This window comes from Dama dama, chromosome 7, assembly GCF_033118175.1.
Source record: "Dama dama isolate Ldn47 chromosome 7, ASM3311817v1, whole genome shotgun sequence".
NCBI lineage: Eukaryota > Metazoa > Chordata > Mammalia > Artiodactyla > Cervidae > Dama > Dama dama.
The window spans coordinates 12,402,660-12,424,293 of NC_083687.1; the positions used below are offsets into that span (position 1 = coordinate 12,402,660).

A 21,634-nucleotide genomic window follows, 5' to 3' on the forward strand; every position below is an offset into this window, starting at 1 on the left:
TACTGTACCTTACTATTAAGTGAATTAGTGGTGCTTTACTTAACTGCCAGGTAATAGAATAAAAACAGGAACTTCTCTTAACTTCTAATGAAAACCAAGTCCCCAAAGAAAATATACCTGCAGATCCAGAAGGTGGAGGAGCTCCAGAGCGCTGCCATTCTGTTGCTTCTGCAGCCAGCCTCCGGATGTATTGTTCATTCACTGACAACAGGATGTTTTCTGGTTTAATGTCAGTGTGGATGATACGGCACTTGGTGTGCAAATAATCCAGACCCTGTAACACCTGAATGGGAACAGAGCAGTAGACTTGCAAACACTGAATACAAGTCTACCTGGAGAAGAAAAAAACTATAATACAACATTGTGAGAAATTAAAGATATAAAAATGATATGGTAGTTTGCTACAGAGAAGAAAGCTTTTTCTTTTTTTTTAGAGAACTTCCCCAGAAAGATTAATTTTAAACAATAAACAAAGGCAAGAGTTTATTTGCAATGAAATGTTCTTCCAAGTTTTACAGAGCTAATTCTATGTGAAGATATTCTTTAAGTACATTATAGAGACTGAGAATAAATGGCTGACATGTCCTTTAACTACTGAAATGTAGGCGACGATGAAAGAGATTTAGGTATGTTTAAATTTAAATTTTCTTATTGAAGAACTGAGGTCTTGTGCTTCCCAATTTGGCGCTCTGTCCAACAATACACATTATTTAAACAAACTGTTTGCGGTTAAAATATTACTACTTTCCTGATAATAAAACTCTTTTACTGTATATTGAAGCTGTTTATAATATGAGAAAATGCTCATGAATAATGTTATATAAAGAGCTGGTAGTAATTTGACAAAGTATTCTCTATAATATATAATCCATTTTTGCAACCAGAACTTCTAGATAAGGGTCCAAAATTCTAAAATCAGGCATTAAATACAGCTCCCCATCTAATAATTATTATGGAAGATGAACCAGGGGGGAAAATGGTTGTGCTAAAACATTTAAAAACAAACACAATAAACCCTAGAGGCTGAATAAACAATTTCAGCAATTTAAAAAACTTAGTTTTAGGGAGGGGGGATCGGGAAGGGGAACACATGTAAATCCATGGCTGATTCATGTCAGTGTATGGCAAAAACCACTACAATACTGTAACGTAATTAGCTTCCAGCTAATAAAAATAAATGGGAAAAAAAATTTTTTTTTAATTTAAAAAAGATAAAAAAATAAAATAAAAAACGTAAAAATTCTATTGGAAATAGGAAACTCCAGACACTTTAAGAAACTAAAAATACTACCACATGCAAACTATTATGTATAAAATAAATAAGTTACAAGGATACTGTACAACACAGGGAATATACCAAATATTTTATAATAACTATAAATGGAGTACAACCTTCAAAAAATAGAAAATAGTAGGATACATACTTGCTGAATAATTTTTTTGACACAAGGCAGAGGAAGCCCTTGATAATTGGACTTGATGATCCACTTGAGCAGATGATGCCCCAGAACTTCAAATACCATGCAGATATCTAGGAGTTTGTTAAGAAGGAAAACGGAGACAGAAGAAAAGGGCAAGACAAGCTGTGCTCCACCCCAAGGAAATTATTATTGTATTTTTTCAGTACAAAAAGTTACAGTGCTTTACTTGAAAAAAAATCTAGCTGTCAATATTCTGAAATTTCAAAGGTTAATTAATGTTTTGTCACTGAAAATACCCCAAATATGGAAAACTCTGGGGGGATGGTTTATCAATAAAACTATGCATCTAAACAGTGATAAAAACAAGAGCAAAATATGTACATAAAGCTAGTGAAAGCACTAGGCTTAAGGTGCCGATTAGCTTCTTCCATTATGTCAAAATTAATGTCCAGGGTAACAACTCCAACTCTCCCAGTATCAGAGCAGGGAAAAATAAATTCTGCTTTAGCTACAGAAAACAATACACCAGAACAACCTAAAAAGTGTAAATGTCAACATTTTTAGACAACAAGAAGCCGACTTGCTTCATTCTCTGTAGTGCACACACTAACCTTGATGCTACTGACACCATGTGCTCTCCTCACGTTTGAACACCCAAACCACACTTCCTGACGGAACTACTCTGTGGGCCTGTGGTGCCAGGGCCAGGGCACTGCAGGGATTTTAGTAGGAAGATTTCCTTCTGTATTTTCGACAGAAGTTTCTATAAAAATTGAAAGTCAAGACATTTGTATGTAATAATGATCCAGTGTTTTAAAACAGACTTCTGTTTTAAATAAGATTCTCCACTAAAGGAAAACCTGGACTCCTTAAAAAGGCCAAATCCAGGGCCTTTTGGCAACCTGGAATACCTTGCTGGTGCCAACAGTAAGGGAACACATCAAGAGGAAATAGGAAACAGCTTGAAGAAACCACGGGTCAAAGTTTAGAACATTCTGCAACGTGAAGTTATGAATTCACTTAAACTAAAAACAGAATGAATCCAAACAAGATACTAAAATAAGGGTGTGTTTGGGGCAGAAAAATGTCTTCTTTAGATAAAAAGTCAATTAATAAATACATAAAGTATGACAGAAATAAAAGTTACCATTTTATAATCACTACAGTAATAACTGAAATGATTCAGCTAAGAATCAATGAATACTAAAACTATTGATAAAGACTGCTGGGGAGAAAGAATTCTCATGGAGTTACCCTATCACCCCACAGACTGCTTACTAGTTATAAAAGGAAAAAGGTATTTTTAAACAGGGAAATCCAGAAGACTCTGCCTTAACCAAGTGATCAAACATATTATCACCAATGGTAAGCACAAATTCATATCATGTACCCTCTGATGTAATACAATGAGAAAAAATGTAGTACATCTGACAAAAATGATTATAATGAACTTAATCATGAGCAAACAATCAGGCAAATCCAAATTAAGGAACAATACAACTGGCCTGGATTCTTTGAGGTCAGTAGCAGGGTGGTGGTGGTGAATGCATGAAAGAAACTGTTCTCAATTAAAGATTTAAAAAATGGGTATGTTCAGTTCAGTCGCTCAGTCATGTCCAACTCTGCGATTCCATAAACCGCAGCACACCAGGCCTCCCTGTCCATCACCAACTCCCGGAGTTTACCCAAACTCACGTCCATTGACTACCTTAGAAAATACAATCAAAATTAAAGCAAGATATTATTTCAAACTCCCCAGCAGGACTAAACTAAAAAGATTAGGCTTTCTTTGGTGGCTCAGTGGTAAAGAATCTGCCTGCCAATGCAGGAGACACAGGCTCAGTCCCTGGTTGAGGAAGATCCCACATGCTGTGGAGCAACTGAGCCTGAGCGTCACAACTATTCAGCCTGAAGTCTGCAGCCCGGGAACCACAAGGACTGAGGCCTGCGCGCCCCAGAACTTGTTCTCCACAACTAGAGGCCACTGCAATGAGAAGCCTGCACACTGCAACAAAGAGGAGTCCCTGCTTGCCACCACCTACAGAAACACCTGTGTAGCAAAGATGATCCAGCAGAGTAGGAAAAAAAAAGAAAAACCTATTTAAAAAAAAAAATAAAAAAGACTAACACGATTAAATGTAGGTGAGGATATGGAGCAACTGGAGCTCCCATGTTGCACTAACAAAAGTGTAAAATGGTACAACCGCTTTGGAAAACTGGTCGGTAATTTCTTAGAGTTAAACATACGTCTAGGAACTTCTTTAGTCAAGATAGAGTAACAGGGACTGGGTTTACCCTCTCGCTTTAAGCAACAACAAAATCAAGCAAAATACATAAAGCAACAGATTTAACAACCCTGGATGTCAGGCAAAGAAGGCAGTGATCTCTGACAGATTACTGTCTTCTTACTGCCTTGAAACTTTCCAGGCAAACCCCTTTGAGTTAAACAGATAGAACTGGATCCTGGGAGATCAAGGCAGCAGCTATGGGTCACAGCACAAGGCACCAGAGTGGAGAGAGCTGTAGAGAGTCCTGAAGGTCTGCAGCGCGGCCGCCTCAGACACTCGGCAGAGCGGCAGTCAGCACAGGCATGTGAGGGGGCTACTGGCGGCGGGGAAACCATCTGAGAGGACCAGAGGGAACAGTGCCCAGCACCCCACAGCGCTCCAACCAGGAAGACTAGAAAAATTCAGTTGCAGGCGAGAAATAAATCCACACATATGTGATCAATTAACTTACAACAAAGGAGCCAAGAATATACAATGGGAACAGTGACTTCAGTAAGTCACGCTGGGAAAACTGAACAGCCACCTGAAAAAGGATGAAACTAGACTGTTATCTTATGGTATATCCCAAAATCAACTCAAAATGTATTAAAGACCTGAACATAAGACCTGAAACAGTAAAAGTGCTAAAAGAATACACAGGTGGTAAGCTCCTTGACATTGGTCTTGGCGATAATATTTTGGATCTGACACCAAAAACAAAGTCAACAAAAGCAAAAATGAACAAGAACTATTTCAAACTAAAAATCCTCTGCAGAAAAAAAGGAAACAAAATGAAAATGAATAGGCCACCTATGGAATGGGAAAAAATACTTAAAAATCAAAGATCTGACAAGGAGTTAATTTTATAAAAATTATAAAAAAGCTCACATGACTCAACAGGGGGGAAAGACCTCAGTCTGATTAAAACAAGAACAAAGAATCTGAACACATTTTTCTGGAGAAGACATACAGATGGCCAACAAGTACATGAAAAAGAGTTCGACATCACTAATCACCAGGGAAATGCAAAACAAACAGCAAGACACAGAAGCAACCTAAGTGTTCAGTGATGGATGAACATGAAGAGAATGTGGTCTACATGCACAACGGGATATTCTCATTCAGCCGTAAGAAGGGAAGCCTGCTGTTTGGGACAACATGGATGCACCTTGAGGGTGTTAGCCAAATCAAAGATGACGACTGTATGATCTCACTTATATGTGGAATCTAAGACCAAAGCAAGACAACAAACGCAGACACAGAAAACAGACGAGTGGCTGCCAAAGGTGTGAGGTGGGGGAACAGGTGATGGTGGTCACAAGGTACAAACTTCCGGTTATAAGATGAGTAAGTGCTGTGTGTAAGGTACAGGATGGTGACTGTACTTAATAATACAATACTGTATATTTGAGAATTGCTCAGAGAGTTCTCAACACAAGAAAAACGTGTAACTATGTGTGGTGATGGCTGTTAACTTACTATGGTAATCATTTTGCAATGTATATACATCTATTAAATCATTACGCTATATACCAAAAACTAATACAACGTTGTGTATCAATTATGAACAGAAAGTGAAAGTCACTCAGTCTTGTCGGCTCTGAAACCCCATGGACCATAGCCCACCAGGCTCCACTGTCCATGGGATTTTCCAGGAAAGAAACTGGAGTGGGTAGCCATTCCCTTCTCCCGACCTAGGGATCGAACCCAGGTCTCCTATGTTGCAGACAGATACTTTATCATATAAGCCACTGGGAAAGTCCAATTAAAAAAAAAAAAACCTGGAAAAATTCATAGTTATGGGGCATTTGGCATAATATTTAGGAAGACCTTGCCTCAGTGGAAGGAACGATTAGTCTTAGCCATCTAACAAATCATAAAGGTAAAATCTGAAAAGGATCATACTGTTTCCTGACAATAAATGCATTGCAGAACAAAGCTCCAGATTTAAAGGAATGCAAAATATCCAACAGCCAACAAGGTAAAAATCACAATGTCTCAATGAAAGACTACGAGGCAACAAAGATGCAGGAAAATCTATCTGAAAATTAGAATTATCAATCATTTAGAACTGACCCAGAACTGACCCACTTGTTAGAATTAGCAGACAAGGAAATTAAACAGTCATAGCAGTACTCCATATGTTGAAGAGATACAAAAGATTTTAAAAAAGAGAGAGACCCAGGGAAGAGGTGGTGTATACATATTAATGGATAAGCCATAAAAACAATGAAACCTTGCCATTTGTGACACAGATGAACCTAAAGGGTATGCTTGTGAGATGAATGAGACAGAGAAAGACAAACACCATACACTTTCACTTAATAACGTGGAATAACAGACAAAAACAGATGAACAAACACCAGAAAACAGTTACAGATACAGAGAACAAACAGGTGGTTGCCAGAGGGAGGACGGTTGGAGGAGGAAAGAAATAGGTGAGACCGATTAATAACTACAAACTTCCAGTTGCAAAATAAGTGAGTCATGAGTGTGAAATGTACAGTGTGGACAATAGTCGACTTTTAACATCTCTGTGTGATAATATAACCTTAGTAGACTTATCACAGTGTGTGTGATAACTATCAAATTATATCTCACTAAAACTGGAAGAAAAAGAGAGACCCAAATTGAACTTTTGAGATGAAAAGCAACAAGTGAGAGATGAAAAATACCATGGATGGGATAAATGGCAGATCAGGCACTGCAGAATGAGATTAGTAAACCCAAAAGCACAGCAATAGAAACTATCCAAAATGCAACACAGAAAGAAAAAATAATCCAAACAAACCAACCCACAGACCCACAAGAGTAAGCTGTAAGGGCAACTTCCAAGTGACACAAAAAATGGGAGGGGAGGAAAAGAATGAAGGGACATCATATATATATATATATGGGACAATAAATATATAAAATGAGCCTGCGACATTTTGATGTGCCAAATAATAAAGGAACTGTTAAAAACTTTATGTGACTCTTGACTGAAGTTAAAAATTAAAAAAAGAAAAAGAGACATCTAGAGAGACTGAAATACTGACTACATAAAGGGACTAAGAAACTGGTCCCCAACTTTTTAAGGAATAATAACTATGTTGGGGTTATATTTTAACAGTCTCTATCTTTTGGAAATACTTTCTAAAATAATTATGGATGAAGTAATATATTTAAGACTGGTCACAAAATTATCAGGAGATACAGACAAAACAACATTGGTTATGAGTTGATAAATTTGGGAATGAGTAATGGATCTCTGAGGATTCAAACTATTCTATTTCTGTATATATGTAATATACCAAAGTAAGATATTTTAGAATGCAGATTGCTTAAACAAACAAACCAGAAAAGAGAATTTTAAGTTATTCTCAAGTTCTTAGCTTTATTAACTTTCCTTTGAGAGAAGCATTACAATTTGACAACAATGTTGTTTTAATTTGCAAGCAGTGATATAAAAATGATCAAACATTTAATAGCTTAAAAACAAAATGAACTGGGTGAAACAGCAAAAGCATATGCAAAAAAAAATTTTGTGGGAGATGGTGTAAAGAAAAAAGGCTGAAAATTAACAGCCACATTTAGAGTGCTTTATGAACAAGAAGAGCTAGCAAAAGAGGTAAAATACACACTAGAAAAAAAGTATCCTAAAAACATAGGTCACATAGGTGACCAAAAACGACACTGACTTATGTTAATATTATGTAAAGCTCAGCTGTTACTTCTTAATCACTCTTCTCCCCTCACCACCCATGGAAGTAGAACAAACCCATTTATACTGACATCTATGACTAACTTTCTAGTTCAGAGTCCTTGTGAGACTTCAAAATGAGAAAGAACAGTGCTCCAGAGAAAAGGCAGTATACCCAGATACAAAGAAAATCAGATACGTAGCTCCATACAGTTATGCCTGTGTTGTGAAAAAGAGATGAGGGGCAGGAGAATGACATAACCCATTAAACCTTAACTCAGTGCTCTGAGTTCTATCCTTTTCAATCTCTAGAAGCAGCAAATAATGCCGTAACTGAATCAGCTGGGAGACAAGTAGGAGGAAGGGCAGAGAGAAATGGCTAAGGATAAAGGGAGAAATGAATAAAATAGGAATTCAGTGGACAGAAACTACAGAGAAACCATACGGTGATGTTTGGAAAACATCTTAGAACTTGAAATTCAAATCTATTAACATATTTCAATAGTTAAAAGGTACTCTGCATTACTAAGAGGATTATACAGACTATTTTTACAGTTTTACTATAATGTCCCCAAATTAAGAAAGAAATTTGGCACACAGACAAGCATTACAAGGTCAAATAATAGGGAAATAGAATCTAACAGCCATCACAATATCCTATATGGTTTATTTCTTGATTAGCCTTCCTAATTCTTTGAAAAAATGTGTGTGCACACACACACAGTAAGTCACCTATGAAATGACCACAACAGACATAAATTGATGATTCATATGGCATGATTCTTCTATCTGTATTCCTTAGAGACGGAGGGCAGGGGGATATAATTTATACTTCTCCAAGGAAATAACTGAAAACTAACTTCAGAATGACAGATAAAATCTTCATGTTATCACCTGTTCTCTCTCGTTTCTTTTTTTTTTTTTTCTCTCTCGTTTCTTATCCTTTCTTCATGTGTTTTAGTTCAAATCTCTTAAATCACAGTCCACATGATACAACAGAGTCCTATGTAGCCCATTTCCTTTAACAAGTCACTGGCTACAAACAGTGTGTGTTAAGAGAAGCTAAACATGCATAGAAAGTAGAATGATACATGAAATCTTTCCTTACACATTTTAATACACTTTAAAAAAAGTTTTAGACTCCCCAGTCCAAGTGAAATTCTTCATCTTTTATTCTGAAAAATTTGATAGGCCTTTACAAGCATAGCTGTTGCAACAATCTTTCAAACAGCTCTTTGCATGTCACACTGATATTAACTTATGGGGGAAAAAAACAGCTAACATTCCTTCCAACTTTAAAATTCTAAAATTTCAGATCAAAACATAAAACTAGTCAGTTTTTTTCATTACGACAGAATATGAACAATTACATTTAGATTTTAAGCATAATCTACATGTACAGCCTCTTAAATATTGAGATAATAAAGTGCACTGAATTCTTAGTTAACCTATTTCTCAATAATTCCATTAAAATCTGTGTTAATTGATAAAAAAATAGAAACTTTACTTAGTTTTAGTACTACTAGTCTTTCTTCTTAAAGTTTCTTTTGACTTCAGTTTTAATTTGCCTGAAAAAAGGAAAAAGTGTAAAGCAATAGCTTTAAAAACACAACATACAAAAGACAGACATGATTCACAATGTGTTCAAAAGTTTACAATAAAATAAAAAACATTTTGATTATAGTTTGAGAAAAGAGACCAATGCAAATCTCATTCTTTTCTTTGAAATAAAGTTATGTCATGATTTGTTTTCAAAATAGGTTCTAAAAAGGATACGTGTTCCATTAACTCCTGATATTTTAAAGTCATCTAGTAGTTGAACAACCATTTCTCTGTTTGGATCATCAGGATCTGAATTACGAACCTATAATAGGGGTGACAATATTTAAAAAAAGGGAAAGCATAGACATAAACCAAATGGTGAGGGAGGGGATACCAGCAGCATATGTAACAAAGGATTACTTCAGAAAAGAGCTCATACAAATCTATAAGACAAACACAAAATTTTAATAGCTCAAAGAACTTAATATAAACAGTTCACAAAAGAAGATACAATCAACAAAGATTGTATTATATAGTCACTGTTCTAATTATAAATTTTGCTACTTGCTCCCAAGTTAACTGCTAGTTACCAGGCCAGGAAGAATTCAGGAGCTTTTGCATGATGCCAATCAACCGCAGCACTAACCATACTGCTTATGCAGTCTTCATTTTTTTCACAGAAAAACATTCTCAGGGAACGAAGCAGTACCTTGATTTACTTTGGGGCATGAGCTCATCTTGTTACAGACTAGCACATTGAAAGTGAAGCTCTCTTGGTCTAGCATCCTCACTTTTCTGAATGAAAAATCTAAGGCTCAGAGGAAATAAAGTTGAGGATATATTCAGATAGAGCTGGTCCTAAAAACTCATGTCTTCTCACTTGGGATTCAAGCTTCTTCTACCTCACTGACATTTCTTAATTTTTAAGAAAACTAAAAATAAGTTTTGAAAATATTTACCTAAGTTTCCAGGTAACATAAGGGAATTAATAACTATAGTGCTTATTTATTAAATATTTTTAAAGATTTTAAAACAAAATAGAAGTTATATATTTATTCACTCCTTTTCTTTTAACCATGATAGGAAAGAAAAACATTGTGTTATCTGGCACATAAAACATGCTCAAAACATTTTTATTTGCAAGGTTTCTTTTCAGTGTGCATATATAGGGAGAGTTGCCATCACAGCATATTCTGCCAGTTCCCTACCAAATACACAGACTGTGTAAATACTGTCTTCTTCTACCTCTTTAAGGATACCGGAAATTCACAGTAAAACTTAGCCATGCCAAAAAGTATATACTTGGTATGCCTTAACTTTAATAAAACTTTACTTATTTATAATGCAGCTCACACATACAATCTAATACTTACTGATTTCAGCAACCGGATTTCATCAAGTGCAGTTTCAGTATAATGTTCAGCACTTTTAACTACTTTCATCGCCACGAACTTCTTTCCCCTAAGAAACAAACACAGGCAATTAAGATCAAATGCCTTAGCTTTCCATTAGGAAGCTAAGATTTAACCATAACTGGGAGACAGTGACAGAAAAATATTGATTTCATGTTCCCCTGGTCAAACACAAACTACTACTTCTGTGGGATCATCTGTACCTGTTAATAGCATTAACTGGCCAAATTTAACTTATACGAAGAAGAAAATCTGTTCCTAGGTAATGTCAGTCATCAAACATTTTCTCTGAGTTAAAATCTGCTTTCTGAATGCTCCATGAACCCATGTAAAACCATGAAATGGAGATAAGGGGGGAAACTTCACCAAATCAGAAGTATTCTGTATACTTATATAGCAAAACCTAAAAGGTTAAAAGCTATAGTATTATTCTTTCCTCTGAGAAGCCAGAAGAAATACTTGGGTGAAAAACTGATAAAAACAGTGCATAGATAGCAATTGCTGTCTCATCAAAGATAGAAGATACACTTTAAGGTAAACATCCAGTGTTAACTGCCTGTGATTTTTATGTAGAGGTTTTAGACTGTATGGCTGAGCAAATCTGTTATAGAAACAAAACACAAGAAAATAATTTCACACAGGTTGGTCTAGGACACCATCTAAAAATTTAGCTCTACTCCAGTGGGAAAAACTATGAACTAATATACTATACTATCTTTGAGTATCTGTAATGTTTTTAATTTGGGAGTTTCAGGAGCCTTACTGATAATAATTCAATCAATCTTGTGTCTCCTCTAAGGTGCTGCTTTACCAGAGGAAAGTCATTTGCCCGAGAACATAAAGATTATTAACTGTAAGATTTTTATTAAGAAATCAGTCTAGAGCTAGACTAAAAGCGGAAAATTAAACACAAACATTTAGGAATCACCTAATCCTCTTGTACTAAAACTTACTGAATATCCCATGATAACCACACAGTTGAAAAGTGTCCCCAGCCCAACTTTCGGATCACATGATATCTCCCATTGAACAGATCTCCAATTTTCACAAGATGATAACCTCCTGGAAGAAACAATAGAGGGAAATAATCACTTAAGTAGGAAAAAAAAACCAAAAACTCACATTTTCCAACATGTATACATCTTCAGCAAATAAAAATGGTTTCTTTTAATACAATCAATTCAACAAAAGAAAATTTTAAATCAAGTCAGCAACACAGTATTATTGAGTTCATGTTAACTTGGAAAAAAAAATTACTTTTCCAAAACACAGCAAACAGAAACCAGAAGACCAGAAAAGACTGACAACAGTGGCAGGAATCAAAGGATTTAAACATCTATCTCTGCCTGCTGAGAAGAACCAAGTTCTCCTTGATGCTAAGATAACATTCTGTTATAAGATCCGATCCTACCCAAGAATCCTGGAACATTTTGTAAAAGAAACAAATATATCAGGCAATCTTATGCCATAGTTTTTAAGTATCCATAAGTCTAATATAATGTAGCTTAGCAATCATCACTTTGAGAAAAGAGTAGTGAAAATATGTTTTTCAAAAGTCTATATACCAAATGTTATCACTGTTCACTTCTGGATGACAGCATTATAAATGACTTTTGTTTTCTTTTTGTTTAATATATTTCTGAAATTTTATAAGGAAAATATGCACTATCATTTTTTAAGGAAAGAAGGAGTAGATACATTTAATTTAAACAAAGCTTTAATTAAGTCAAACTAAAAGGAAATACTAATTCCTATACTTAGAGAAAAGGATGCAATAAGCAGAAAGCATTAATACCGTTTATGCTGACAGATCAAATATTCAAATGAAAGAGTGTACACATGAATTACATCTTACTTGGTATCTCCTCACAGAAAACCTTACCTTTGCAGTAATCATTGGGATCTTCCTGCTCATCATCATCAGATCCCAGGATCTCCTCTTCCTGCTCGGGCGGGTCACTCTCAGAGTGCGGAGCAGAGCCTCGGGGCTGAGTTTCAGATCTAAGAAATAATAAAAACATATTCATTCCATGTGAGCAGAAGAAAACAGGACCCATGAACAGATAACACAAACAGAATGTTACACAGTGGCAGCCTAGGAAAACATTACCTATCACTTTACCTCGTGTTAGGAAAAGCCTAGTTTTAAAGAGTCAGTACATGATTAAACAAAATCTGGAAAATATGTAAAAGCACAAAGGGGAAAAATTACTTGAATCTCAATATTCAAACAAAACTGCTGGTAAAACTACTAGACCTTCCTCCAGTTATTTGCTGTTATTTTTATAAACATACCTACTTTATAAACAAATTTGTACCCTGCTTTTCCTATTATATTGTTAACTTCCCCCCTCATTCCTCCACAAGCTCTTAAATCTTACTTCCCTTGGTGATATCACTGTCTACTCTGGTACATTCTGTTCAGCTGGACACTTGTTTCTAACTCTTCAGTACTAAAAATTAAAGCCGTTGAGTATTTTTAGACAATTTTTATTCTCTATTTAGAATTATTCCCTTAAACTACCAGATAAAGATAGAAACATCTTTCCTGTTTATAAAAATAACATGTTAAATATAGGAAATTTTAAAAATAATTATTTTGTTCTAAAACATCTCTACTCTGAACATACTAACACTTTGGCTTATTTCTTTTCAGTCTGGGCCCACAAATGGTTTTTAATATAGTATGACTTTTCTGAAAGAGCTGTAATGAATTACATCTTCAGCCACATATGGGCTCCAAGTATTCAAGTATTGCTAAGTTTAAAAAACTTAGTTTATTTGACAGGTTAAAATGTTATTTTCTAATGTGCTAAACATTTGAAACTGATTCCTTTCTCTACATGCCATCAATTAGTTATATTGAAACTTTTGAGCACTGAGTAAGTAGTTCAGGAGGCAGAAAGACTTGGATTTGCATTCAGGCTCTGATACTTAAAAGCTGCCTGCTTCATAAAGCTTTGAGCAAAAGAAGCAGTGTCCACATCACTCTTTTCAGCAGTTGCAGAAAAGGGAATTTTAATTCCCATTTCCCAGTATTTCATTTGAATTTTCAAACCTTTTTCATCAGATTGTTTTTTTCAAAAGATTCAATTGCAGAAAAAAATTTAATAGCAAAATTAATGGGCTGCTGAGACATAACTACATTGGCAAGCATGACTAGATTTGGATTTTCAATGGCCATTCCAACCTGCCTCAACTCTTAGTACTTTCTGTCCCTCAGGGGATACAAAAGTAGTTACAAAACTGCATGATTCAATTCTTAGTGAAAGCTTGTCTTTGGGAAACTTACCTGGCCTACTTTCCTAAGTGAGAATAATGAGTCTGAATTAACATTTCCAAATTTATTAAGACAGGGATCTAAAACAAATTCTCTGATTTCAAACTTGTTGTCTTACAATTTTTAAGAACTATAATTGAGAAATTTTTGAAAAGCAGCGAAATATTAAGTTGTGAAAAACAGACATGAAATTCCCACTTTTTTTTTCTCTTGAATGTTCCTTTTCTACAAACTCCTGCATTGTTTCAATGATGTACCGCCTTCATTTATCTTTAGGATAGGATTTATAGTCTCTAAGTTTCCTTTAGATCCCTGGCTTTCTCAAACTACCCATGTTTTACTAAGCCATGCTTTTACACACGATGTCAGTCAATGAACATCAGACAACTGCATAAAAGCCTCTGCCAGAAAAAGACAAAAACCCAAAAAAGAAAAATTTGAGACAAGAGACAGTTACTACTAGATAGTGATGATAACATGATTAAAGAGCTCAATATCACTGTTAACTTTGATTGATGGTTGTTATAACAGTATAAAATTTCTGAAGAAATACTACAGAAAGAATTTCAGCTTATTAACACTTGAAACTAAAAACCAGTCTTCCTAGAAAAGGGAGAGTTCTAAAATAGTTTCAGTCTGTGCTTTAAAACTTATGATACCTACCAATATTTCATGTCACAAGTATATGCTATCTATATTTAGAAGAAAAACCAGTTATCAGTAGTTTAAAGCTCTCAAAGCATACAAAATTTAACCCAGTACATCTACAAAATCTCCAATATAAACTGAAATGAACAGATCAAAATTTAATAGCAGTATGCTTCCAAAGAAGTCTAACTTATAACCCAATTAAAACACCAGTAATATTAGAAATAGGAATACACTTGGCTGTGGTATAGAACAGAATCAAGGCAAAAATTTGGGAAGAAAGCAGAAAGCAGTGGAAAAGCTTGACAGTTTTGCTCTCCTTATACTTCCAAGCTTGTTCTGACACAAAGTCTGGAGTGTGAATGGAGAGGTAATAAAAGCCAAGTCAGAATGTCTTCTCCGATTTCAAAGGATCCTTTCAACTCAAGATTCCATTTCTGGTATAATCATCACTAATCGCTCAATAGCAAAACCAAAGTACTAAACAAAAATTTACTGAGTCTTTTGTAGTCAAACACTATATATTCATAACCATCATAAAGAATATGTTATTTATGAATTTTCACTTACACATTTCATGAATTCATATATTCAAATTAGCCACACAAACTCCCCACTCCTACATTTTCTAAAGAAGAAATGATGAAGAAATTTCTGTAGTTCAAAACAAAAAGTAAAACCAAAGAAACTGTTAAGTCCACTCTGACTCACTAAATTGGTTTATAACCTACTCGTGGGTTGGATTTGAAAACACTTTCCTGGGAGTTACTTTTAACTTCTTTGTGTAGGTGTTAGTAGCTCAGTTGTGTCCAACTCTTTATGACCCCATGGATTGTAGCCCACCAAGCTCCTTCGTCCACGGGATTCTCCAGGCAAGAGTTCTGGAGTGGGCTGCCATTTCCTTCTCCAGGGCATCTTCTCAACCCAGGGATCGACCCTGGGTCTCCCACATGGCAGGCAAATTCTTTAGCATCTGAGCCACCGGAGAAGATATAATTCACATGTCAGAAGTTCACCAATCTAAAGTGTATACTTCACTAGTTAAAGTATATTCAGAGCTGTGCAATCTCATTACAAAATTTAGGACATTTTTATCCCCCTCTCTCCAAAAAAAAGCCCAAACCCATCAACAGTTACTCACTATTACACTCTTCCCCCAGACTCTGGAAAACACTGGTCTACTTTATGTCTCTATCAATTTGCCTATTCTGCATATTTCAGACATAGAAAATCACATATTATGTGGTCTTTTGTGACTATTTTCACTTAGCATGTTTTTAAGGTTTATCCAAGCTGTAGGATGTTATCAGTACTTCATTACTTGTTCACAGTAGCACTGTCTGGAATAATGAAAAGCAGGAAACAACTAAATGTCCATCAAGAGGAGAGACAGGTAAGTTATAGTATTTTGATAAAATATATCCAACAGTAAAAATGAAGAAGTTACATCCATCAGCATGAATGAACTGCACAAACATAAGATGGAGTGCAAACAGCAAGCTGGAGAATATATACAATGTATCCCACCTTCAAAGTTTAAAAACACACAAAACAGCCAATGTGTAGTTAAAATATAAATAATTGCACAACTGCAACTAGTCCCTAAAGAATTGCTGGAACTCTTGACACACAGTATGGTAATTATAGACAATAAAACTATATTACAAACATCAAACTTTCTAAGAGGCTAGATCTTAACTGTTCCCACCACTGGAAGAAATAATAATTATATAACAGAGTTATTAGTTAACACTACAATGTCAATCATAATGTGATATAAATTCATCAAATATGTTGTACACATTAAACTTATACAATATTATATGCCAATCACATTTCAGTTTTTAAAAAGCTGAGTAAAAAGAATGAATAAAGTAACAACACAAAAGAAATACAAGACAAATTCAGGATAGCTATTAATTCCACAAGTGAACGAACTATTAATATAGAGAAATGATCAAGAAGGAGTACACACGGCATCATATAAGGCAATGAGATTTTCTTAGGCTGAGTAGGCGCTACTGTTATTTGTTATTTTATTTTTGTTTATAGTTCAAATATTTTATTTAAAAAATATTGGCTCTGATTGCTTTAAGTATGACTCCAACACATGGCTGGCTTAATGACATTTGGCTAAATCATTATTATACATTGGGAAATCTTATTGACCTTACCCATCAAACTACCCCAAAAAGTGCCTTCATACTGCCTGAGGTTAATCATGTTTTCATAACAAAATACAAACGGCGGCAATGGGGAGAGATTCAATTGCATGCCTAATTCATGGAAAAAAAAATGTACCTACAAAAAAATTTTCTATAGTTTTTTTTTAATGGAGAATAAAAAATTCAAATAAATGAAAAGTGTACACAGAGAATTTAAATAACAAACAAGCTTGATCTAAATTGATACATTCATATACATAACTTTATATCCATTTAAGAAAACTGGCATACTATAGAATAAAATGAAAATATCTTGGTAGATCTTGATTTAAAAAGGAAATGAAATATAAAATTTCAAAGTATTTAGATATGAGTGCATTACATGTTAAAATCTATGATATACTCAGTTTTACTAAAAAGAAAAAACAAAACCTTCATGGATATAACAATCATGTAGATTAAAAAATTGAAGAGCTACTCCTAAAAATCAACAAGTCCAGACAGTAAGGTCAAGTGCTACTACATTTTCAATGAAGAGTTAATTGAGTAGTTCTTTTTTATTAAAATTCTTTTAAAATAAAGTGTACCAGTGTATCTCTAAGAGCTCGAAAAGCTCTCCAGTTAATTTGAGAGTACTAGCATAAACTGACATTCAAAGCAGAAACCCTGACATCCAAAGCAGTCACAAGCAACTCATCTACAGAATGAGGATACTAGCTGCTGTGAGAACTTGACATTTAATAATTAGCATAATCTTATTATGTATGTGTGTGTGCTCAGTCATATCTAACTCTTTGTGACCCTATGGACTGTAGCTCACCAGACTCATCTGTCCATGGGATTTTTCAGGCAAGAATACTGGAGCAGGTTGCCATTTTCTCCTCCAGGGGATCTTCAAGAGTCAGGGATCAAACCCATGTCTCCTGCATTGGCAGGTGGATTCTCGACCACTGAGTCACCTTGTACAGAGGTAGTGATTAATATATATTACTTATTATTAATGCATTTTAAAGTACAGGTACATATTTAAAAATAGCTATGCTGACAGGAGTATGGAGAAACTAGAACCTTTGTGCTTTGCTGCTGAGAGTGTAAAAATGGTGCAGGTGCTATGAAAAGCAGTATGGTGGGTCGCCCCCCCCCCCCAGATTAAAAACAGAATCACTATATAATTCAACAATTCTACTCTGGGTATATACCTAAAGAGTTGAAAGCAAAGACTCAAAATGTTTTAACAGATACAGAGTTTCGCTTCTATGAGATGAGAAGTGTTATGGGGATGGACAGTGGTAATAGTTGTACAAAAGTGTGAATGTATTTAACATGATTGAACTGAACAGTTAAAATGGTTAAGCTGGTAGATTTTGTTTTGTGTATTTTACCACAATTTGGGGACAAAAAAATCAACAGGCAAAAACCAATCCCAAAACATTATGAGAGAACATGTAACAGAATGATGCTGTGATGTCACAACAGTATCTAGACTCCTAGATCTTTTAACTAAGCAGGAAATAAAGATTAAAGCAAAAAAAGTCATCACTTTATTGTTAGTGTAAAATAAATGAATATAATTAGTAATCAATATTAGCAATTAAGTAATTTACAGCACATTCATGTAACTGGAGTGGTACTATTCAAGGAAAGTTAAGACACCCCATTATGATGAAAAAGGCAAGTAACTGGATAATATATGTATGTGTGTATGCTTTAATTTTTAAAAAAATGTATACAGGTACATATATTAGTATACAAACTAAGAACTGCAAGGATACAGACAATTGTTAACAGGGTTGGTTCCCCTCTTGGAAAGAGTGAAGAAATTAAAAATTTTGTCTTATATAGTACAATTCTGAATTGTTGGGCATCTTTTCCTATGAGAATTACTCAGGAAATAGCCAAATCATTTCAAAAATAGGCAAAATTAAAAAAAAAAAATACAACTTACTGTTAGGTTGGGAAGAGTGCATGGAGACTGGACTTCTCTCATGCTCAGCTGCCTCTTCTGTCTGGTATCATTTACTTTTAGGAAATAACCCTCCATAACTTGGCAAGGCTGCCAATCACCTAGCCCTAACTACCCTTGCTTCCCATGGGTAAACACCTCCCTTGCAAGATCTAGAAATCTTCTGGGAAGGAAAGAATGGATGTTGAAAGCTCTACGTCTGAAATCTTAAGCAATAAGAACCAAAGAATTGTCAGAGGGAGTACTACCACCAAATAGGAGGCAAATGTCTGAAAATGATGTTAAAATACAGAGAAACTAAGCTAAGCCATTTACTGGCTCGGAGTGGAGAAAAACAGGCAACTCCATGGAGATACAGTCAGAGTCCGGCCTCACAGATTTACCCCTCTTTGTTTAGTTGTTAAGTCGTGTCTTACTCTTTTGCGACCCCATGGACTGTAGCCCACCAGGCTCCTCTGTCCATGGAATTTTCCAACCCAGGGATCGAACCCATGCTTCCTGCATTGCAGGTGGATTCTTTACCGCTGAGTCATCAGGGAAGCCCCATTAACTCCTCTAGATACAGCCTGGGAAGTGAGTTTGAATTTGGTCACTTAAAACAAGCAGCATTCTAGATAGGTCATTTGCATCATCAGGTAATAGTCACAATCATTTCGAACGATCTCACTTATATTCACCCTAACAGTTAAGCCAAGCGCACACAGGCAATCTCTCCCACGTCAAGCAGCAGCCATGCGGCTGGACGAGGCTCCCTGGGGCCTCCTCTCCTGCCTTTGCGACCTCCTGTGAAGCCGCAATTATTGTAAAGCAAAGAGTTTTATTATAGAAAAATGAACACATTCACAAAGATTTAGGTGTAACAATGGCTATCACAGCATTTGTTACAGCAAAAAGCTAGAAACAGACTATAATAGACTGCACGATTACATTTATATCATCTCTTCACTCAAAGCCAATAAAACTAAAATAAACTACTACAATGTAGAGACAGGGAGAGAGAGCAATGCTCTGGCAATCTAGGGGGAAAAAAAGTGTAAGGTGACCTAAAGTGGAGAAGGGGGACAGGAATGCAGGTTGAGAAGAGGGATGGTAAAGAGGGAGCTTAACTGAAAGTTTGTATAATAAAGTTGACACTCCACACAGCAGACATCCAGATCCAGGAATCCCAGAAGGTTCCAAAGAAGACAGACCCAAAGAGATGCACACCAAAACATATTATAGGTAAAATCTCGAAAGTTAAGGACAAGGAGAAAATACTAAAAGCAGCAAGAAAAATATACCTTGTTATGTGGCAAGGGAACCCCCATGACATTATCAGTGGATTCTTCAAAAAACTGCAGGTTAGAAGGAAATGGCTAATATATTCAAACTGCTAAAGGAAAAAACAAAAGGACAAAACCTTCTAACCAAGAATACTCTACCTAGGAAAGTGATTCAGAATTCAAGGAGATAAGAGTCTTCCAGACAAACAAAATCTAAAATTGTTCACCACTCCCAAAATGGCCTTAACAAGAAATGTTAAAGGGATTTCTTTAAGCTGGAAAGAAAGAGTGGAAAGAAAGAGTGGTAATAAGAAAATACATGAAAGAAGAAATTTCACTGGGAAAGTAAAAATAAAGTGGACTAATCACTATTATAGCTATTAATAGTATGAGGGTTAAAAGACAAAAGTTGTAAAAATAATTATGGTAACAATAATTAAGGGATACACAAGCAAAATGCAAGATCAAAAACAAAATGAGGGAAGGAAAGGAAAGAATAAAGATGCTGAGCTTCAGAACAGGATCAAACTTAGTTGCTATCAACTTTATAAAATAGACTGTTACATATGTAAGCCTCACAGTAACCACAAAGCAAAACCGAGAAAATTAAAAAAGATAAAGAGAAAAGAATGTAAATAAGGAAGAGCACAAGAAAAGAAATAAAGGAACTACAGAAACAGCCAGTAAACAATTAACAAAATGGCAATAAGCACATACTTACCAATAATTACTTTAAATGTAAACAGACGAAATGTTCCCATCAAAAGTCAACAGAATGGCTGAGTAGATTTAAAAATAAAAAAAAAGGAAAAAACAAGACCCATCTACAAGTAACTCGACTCACTTCAGATGAAACAATACATACAGACTGAAAGTAAAGGGAAAGATACTCCATCCAAATGGAAACCAAAATAAAGCTGGAGTAGCTATAACTGTATCAGACAAAAGAGGCTTTAAACTTAAGACTGTATTAAACAGACAAATATGGGTATTACATAATGAGAAAGAAAACAATCCAATATGAAATATAGTATCTTTAAGTATTTAGGCACCCAACAGGCTTCCTCGATGGCGAAGTGGGTAAAGAATCTGCCTGAAATAAAGGAGACAGAGGAGACATGCATTCAATCCCTGGGTCAGGAAGATCCTCTAGAAAAGGAAATGGCAACCCATTCCAGTATTCTTGCCTGAACAATTCCATGGACAGAGGAGCCAGACAGGCTGCAGTTCAAAGGGTCATAAAGAGTCAGCATGACTGAGCAACTAAACTTGCAGCATGCATGCATGCACAACACAGGAACACCTAAATACATAAAGCCGACACATTATTAAAGAAACAGACAGCAATACAATAATAGTAGGGGATTTTAGTAACCCATTAAAGTCAATGGAGACACCATCCAGATAATCAATTAGGAAAAATAATCACTAAATGATACACTAGACCAGAGTGACGTAACAGATACATTCCATCCAAACCAACAGAAAACACATTCTTCTAAAGTATACATGGAAGATTTTCCAAGACAGATCACGTGTTAGGCCACAAAATAAGTCTTAATAAATTTAAGAGGACTGAAATTATATCAGGCATCTTTTCTGACCATATGATATGAAACTAAAAATTACGTACATAGAGAAAACTGAAATTTCACAAATATGTGGAGATAAAACAACATGCTGGACTTTCCTGGTGGTACAGAGGATAAAAATCCACCTGCCAACGCAGGGAACACGGGTTCAATCCCTGGTCCAGGAAGATCCCACATCACAAGGAGCAACTAGACCTGCGAGCCCCGACTACTGAGTGGACATGCGGTGACCACTGACGCCCGTGTGCCCAGAGCCCGTGCTCCACACAAGAGAAGCCCCAGAAATGAGAAGCCCACGCACTACAACGAAAACCCAGTGCAACCAAAAATAAATTAAAAACAAAAACCAATATGCTACTGAACAACAAATGAGCTGTTTCTTTAGAAAAAATCAAAAGAA

At 35.5% G+C, this 21,634-nt stretch overlaps 1 protein-coding gene across 1 annotated transcript in view; it reads right to left on the reverse strand.

Moving 5' to 3' along the window:
* Positions 1-21,634, reverse strand: part of SRPK1 (SRSF protein kinase 1) — a 63,791-nt gene that overhangs the window by 21,759 nt on the left and 20,398 nt on the right. The window contains 6 exon segments of the mRNA XM_061146533.1: positions 118-283; positions 1,425-1,531; positions 9,147-9,234; positions 10,286-10,373; positions 11,278-11,386; positions 12,207-12,325. Of these exon segments, the coding sequence (XP_061002516.1) occupies positions 118-283; positions 1,425-1,531; positions 9,147-9,234; positions 10,286-10,373; positions 11,278-11,386; positions 12,207-12,325 (677 nt within the window).